The 6,000-nt window shown below is 38.5% G+C and overlaps 1 protein-coding gene across 1 annotated transcript in view; it reads left to right on the forward strand.

Moving 5' to 3' along the window:
• The window catches only part of DCHS2 (dachsous cadherin-related 2), a 104,742-nt gene extending 99,489 nt beyond the window's left edge, over positions 1-5,253 (forward strand). The window contains exons 19-20 of the mRNA XM_062574939.1: positions 601-739; positions 2,615-5,253. Coding sequence (XP_062430923.1) covers positions 601-739; positions 2,615-5,253 — 2,778 coding nt within the window. The remainder of the gene's footprint in view (positions 1-600; positions 740-2,614) is intronic.
• Positions 5,254-6,000: the final 747 nt, after the last annotated feature.

Genomic DNA, 6,000 nt, shown 5'->3' on the forward strand with positions numbered 1-6,000 from the left:
CTCAAAAATACTTTATCTGGACTTCAGATAATGGAAGCTCTGAAGAAGGGAAAGGACTTTCTTGATTTCCTAGATTATATGAATAAGAAAGGGAGCATTTTGAAAAACTAAATTACAGCAATAATCTAGTGAATATTAAATGTTCTGGTGCTGGGACTTTCAGGGTATATGTGTTTTTTAAGGTTCAATCAGATACTCTGGAATGGATCTACAAAGTGCATCCCTTGTAATGAATCAAGATGTTTCTGAAAGCATGGAAAAAAGCTGGTCACATCTGCAGTGCACTGTGAAATATTCCTTCCATTGATATATTATTAGAAAGAAATATTCAGCGATTTGTTGAACTTTTTGTCAAAATGAAACCCGAAATAGATGGATTTTAATATTGTTTAAAGTTCACTCTAAATTTTGGCGCTATGGTGTGCATTGCTTTGAATATCTTAACTGTTTATAGTTTTGTCCAGTGAGGAAAATGAGTAGGTGAAACTTTTTCCAAAGCTAGGAACTGTATTTTTTTTCCCTAATCAAATCAATGCCTTTGTTATGTTCAAAGTCTTTTATCAAGCTTTATCAAAACTGTCATTGTGTTTTACACTTCAGGTGAGTTTGCCAGAGCTCATTTCTGTGGATGCAGCTGTTCTGACAGTCTCTGCTATGGACAGAGATTCAGAGCAAAATGGAATGATTTCCTACCGAATGCTTTCTTCCTCTGAGGGATTTTCCATTGATCATAAGAGTGGTGAGTCTGTTAACATGATTCATTATTTCAACTTACACAGTGTAAACTGAAGATTCATATTCCACTTCCTAACCTGTTGCCAGTGATCACTTGAGTTTTGGAATCTTTGGATTCAAATACACCATACATTATGGTTAAGTATGCCATTATCCCTGAAGAGCTGATAGCATCAGACCAGAGTTCTCATTTTCTTCCTGAACTGTGTACAAAGCTAGCCAAAACTTCCTATAGATGCTATTCCTATGACATGATTTAACAGAAATGTTGCTGCAGGTTTTGCATTGTTTTGTGAAATTTCAGTTCATGCATTAGATTTCATGAAGTTTAAGTTCATAATTACTACTTTTCAGTACAAGTTGTAGCTATCATAACAGAGCTTCTCTACAGCTGGGGCTGTATGTTTTTAAGATCTGTGCTTTGAGGGGATTGCATTATCCAGTAATCCTAAGGATTACTGAGGAATGGCTGCGAGAGCTGGGCCTCTTCAGCCTGGGGAAGAGAAGGCTGAGGAGGGATCTTATCAGTGTGTACAAGTACCTGAAGGGAGGGTGTCAAGGGGACGGGGACAAACTCTTTTCAGTTGCCCCGTGTGACAGGACAAGAGGCACTGGGCAGAAACTGAGGCACAGGAAGTTCCGCCTGACCGTGAGGGGGAATTTCTTCCCTGTGAGAGTGACAGAGCCCTGGACCAGGTTGCCCAGAGAGGTGGTGGAGTCTCCTTCTCTGGAGATCTTCAAGGCCTGCCTGGCTGCAACCCTGTCTAACATGGTCTAGGTGACCCTGCTGAGCAGAGAGGTTGGACTAGGTGATCTCCAGAGGTCCTTTCCAACCTTACTGATTCTATGTTTCTAAATGGAATTTAAACGTGTTCTAAATTGAGAACGCTCCAAAGGATATAATATTCTTTAATAGTTTAGAGATTTACAAATTTAAACATTCTGGCGTGTTGTTGTAATATTCTGGGAGGTGGAAAACACTGTGCATCTCTCTCTCTTGCTTTGTATGTATGTATGTATTTATGTATATATGTATACTTATGATTTTTTGTTTATTTCAGTTTCAGAGATTGATATTGCAGAAATCTGCAACTATTGTTCAGTTTGAGCAAGTTCATATCACTGATACTTCATATAATTGTTCACAAGCATTCATGTGGGAGAAATTTTTGAATGCAGTATTTGTTGGGTGACGGTAACTGCAAATGCTGAAAATATAGATGTTTTACCCAATTGCAGATATTTTCTTTTTTTTTTTTTTTACCCATTTGCTACTCTGTATTCATCACTCTGTCTTTATCTTTGGCTAGTGATTGTTTTTAGCTGTGATCAGAAAATTGTCACGCACCATTGTCTCTGCAGTGTTTAGCTATACACCACAAACAATAAAGTAGAAGGAAATGGCTTATGAGCATGTTAAGAGAAGCAATTTGGATGAAATATATTTACCTAACTTATTGGCAAACCTTTCTAAGTAACAAACATGCCTATAGTGCTGTTAATGAATAGCAAGACAGGAAAATTAATATCATTCAGTAATGGACTTGCAGAGAATAGCTGCCCTTAATAATGATTCTATATTTTTTAGCCTTATTTTGCTTTTTATTTTGCAGTTTACCAGTTCAACCAATTAAGAGACATTTTTGCTAGTCTATATACAATATGTGCATTTGTACAGTACTGTACAGTATGTGTACTGTATCATTGTGGGTGGGCCTTGGCTTTGCAGAATTAACTATGGTTTCTTAAAGTTACTTTTGTATCTATGCAGCCATTGAATTTGATCATTTTCAAATACAATTGATTAGCTTCAGCTCTTAGAATCACATTTATTTGCCTTGATGAGTAGGGGTTTTAACTAATTCTATTTTATTTTCAGGTTCAGTATTCACTACTAAGCCAGTGATAAACCTGGGAAATAATTCGATTATTCAACTCCTTATAGAAGCTAAGGACAGTGGAAATCCTGCTTTAAGTGCGGTTACATCTGTAGAGATACAAATAGAAGATGTAAATAACTGTGCCCCCAAGTTCACAAGGGCATTGTACAATCTCAGCGTGAGCGAGGATGCCTCTGTTGGAGAAAGTATCCTCACATTTTCAGCCATTGACTGTGACTGGACACATGAAAATACACATATTGAATACTCTATTATTGATGGCAATGCTGATAATCTATTCTCTGTGGAAACAAGTCTTACGGAGTCAGAAATATCTTACAAGCTTGTTGGCAATCTTGTTTTGAGCAATACTCTTGATAGGGAAACTGCTTCTTCCCACTGTTTGGTCCTCCTTGCATCTGATCAAGGAGCACCTTCCTTAAATTCAACTGCTACTGTACTAATAACCGTACTGGATGTTAATGATAATCCACCAGTATTTAACAACCTGGAATATCATATTCATGTCAAAGAAAGCATCCCTATAGGTAGTCATATCACTGAGGTTTCAGCAAATGATTGTGATGCAGGAGCTAATGCAGAGATCACTTATGCTATCATCTCTGGAAATGACAAGGGATATTTTCGCCTGGATGGGAAAACTGGATCAGTGGATTTGATGAAAACTCTGGATTATGAAGACACTGTGAAGTTCACTTTGATTATCCAAGCCACAGATGGAGGAGCTGATGTAAAAAATGTGGCTTTTTCTGTTTTTCTTGTTAGCGTCCTAGATGACAATGATTATACCCCAGTGTTTTTGTTTCCCAAGCTGAACTGTATTGTCAGTGAAAATTTGCCTACCTTTTCTTTTGTGTGCACTGTTAAGGCACTGGATTTTGATAAAGGCTCCTATGGGCACATTACCTATTCTGTCCAGTCTTCATGTTTGGCTCATCATGATGCTTCTAGAGACCATGACATGTTTTTCATCGACCCTTTGACAGGAGACATTCATACAAAGCAAATGCTTGACTATGAAAGTCAGAATAGGTATTGTCTCATAATCCAAGCAAAAGACAAAGGTGATTCATTGGCTACAGTTACAGTTCAGGTTGATATTGAGGGGAGAGATGAATTTGCCCCAGTTTTTACCCAGGATCAATATTTCTTAAATCTCCCTGAGAAAAACGAAGCAGGTCAATTACTTGGAAAAGTGACAGCATCAGATAATGACGGTGGACTGGATGGAGTTGTTCGTTACTCCTTGCTAAAATCTTCTCCATTCTTTTCTATAAATCAAACCAGTGGTAATGTTTATTTAACTCAAACTGTTCATAGAAAGAAAAATGGCAGCAAAAGGAAAGATGATATCCTGGAGTTGTTAGTAAGAGCTCATAGTCCAAAAATTGGCTCAAAGTTCACTGTGTGCACAGTTATGGTAAATATTTCTAATTCTCCTGAGAATTATCCCATAGGCTCTGCATATGGCCTGATTGTTAGCCTTTCTGTCTCCTTGATAGTATTCTTATTGCTTGCTGTCAGTCTTATTGCACTTATTCTGAGATATAAGCAAAAAGACAACATGAACTCTTGTGTGAAAAAAGAAGCAGCATCTTCATTGGCTACTGATTTAAATTTGGCCAACGAAGATGAAGTCCCTAAGGACTGCCAGAAAATCCAGATTACTGAGAGCAGTAAGCTTCCCATGGGTACCATAGCAGAGTGGCTGAGCTTAGTAGGAATCAGAGAGAAGGAGGATGTTAGTAACCCCTGTAGGCATTCAGATTCTAGTGGCCATGGTTCAGCTGGAGGGGAAACTGCAGAAGATGAGGAAATCAAAAGGATCAATGAACATCCTTGCAGAAAGAGCACTGGTTCAGCTTTAAGTGAGCGAGGCTCACGGGTGTCAGATTCAGGAATTCCCAGAGAATCTGATCAACTGTCCTGTCAATCTGAAGAAACCGATGTTGTGGCTACCAGTCAAAGCACAGAGAGCATGCAGGTCATTAAAGATGAAAGTGGAGAAGAAACCTGTGATACAGTCTATGCACATGACAAAATGCTATCTCAAATGCTTAAGAAAATTCAAATAAAAGAGAAAGACATAATGACAGACTTCACAAAAGAACGTATCTTGAGCTCAGATATGCAGGACTCCCAATATGATTCACTTGCAACTCTTGTCACCTCTGATGATGATCTCAGAGGGAGCTGTAACTTAGATTATTTGTTCAGCTGGGAACCCAGATTTCAACCTCTTGCCTCAGTGTTTAATGATATTGCAAAACTGAAGGATGAAAATGTACACATTCCTAGCTTCCCTAAGGAGAACAAATCTTTTATTTTCCCTCCTCCCTTGATAACATCGGTAGCTCAACCTGGCATAAGGACAGTGCCACCACGAATGCCAAATATAACCTCAGGACAAGCATTTAAAAAATATCCTCGTTCTCCCCTTACTCATTATCTTGAATACCCTCCAGCAACCATGACTCCCAGTTTTTCTCCTTCTCTCTCTTTACTTACTATGCAGACTCCTACCACTTCTCCAGTAATATCTGATGGGAGAATGATAGAAACATGTCTCATCGATCCAAGCCATGAACTTACAACAGAGGAAGCAATTCAGATCTAGATATTAACTGCTGATGGTTTGTTTAAAAACATATGGCTTAAAATGTATTCTGTTATTCTTTAAAATGTATTCTGTTATTCTTTAAAATGTATTCTGTTATTCTTTAACATGCAAAACATGCCTGTCAGAGCTGTATCACCAGTATTCTTTATGTTTTTATGGGCTGAAAAGGCGCCTAGATAACATAGCCACAAACTTTCTAACTACTTCTGTTCTTCTTCATAGAATGCAGTGCAAGTCCATGAGGCTTCTTTCTCAGTTCCCCAGAACTACAGTTTCTAATGTAATGCATACAGCCAGGTGCTTGACAGATTTTTATGTTTTTCTCATAAAGTGTGTCAATAACAAGTTAATGGGAGTAACTCTTTACTGCGGAAAATCTTCATTAGCGTGCCAAGGGGTTCTGACCACTTCTGTGTTTGTATTGTAAGAGTGTACTAGAGGGATGTATAAATACAGCAGGCTTGGGGATGGGCAAGATTAAAGGAAGGATTTCTGTCCAGCTATCTCTTGTTCATTTGCTAGACTTCCCCCATCTCAGCCCCTGTGTCCCACTAAGCTGTTGGGCCTGGTTTGATTGTCCCATCTGCAATGGCTTTCCAGTGGGCTTTATTAGATATCTTTGTGTTGTGAATCCAACTTGGCAGTTTTGGCAGTTTCTCTCCATTTTTCTCTCATGTCCAAGTGTAGTGCCTGAGAGGCATGGTATTAAATAACAACTGATCACTTACAGAGTCCTTTGGAAAA

Source organism: Rhea pennata, chromosome 4, assembly GCF_028389875.1.
Source record: "Rhea pennata isolate bPtePen1 chromosome 4, bPtePen1.pri, whole genome shotgun sequence".
Taxonomy (NCBI): Eukaryota; Metazoa; Chordata; class Aves; order Rheiformes; family Rheidae; genus Rhea; species Rhea pennata.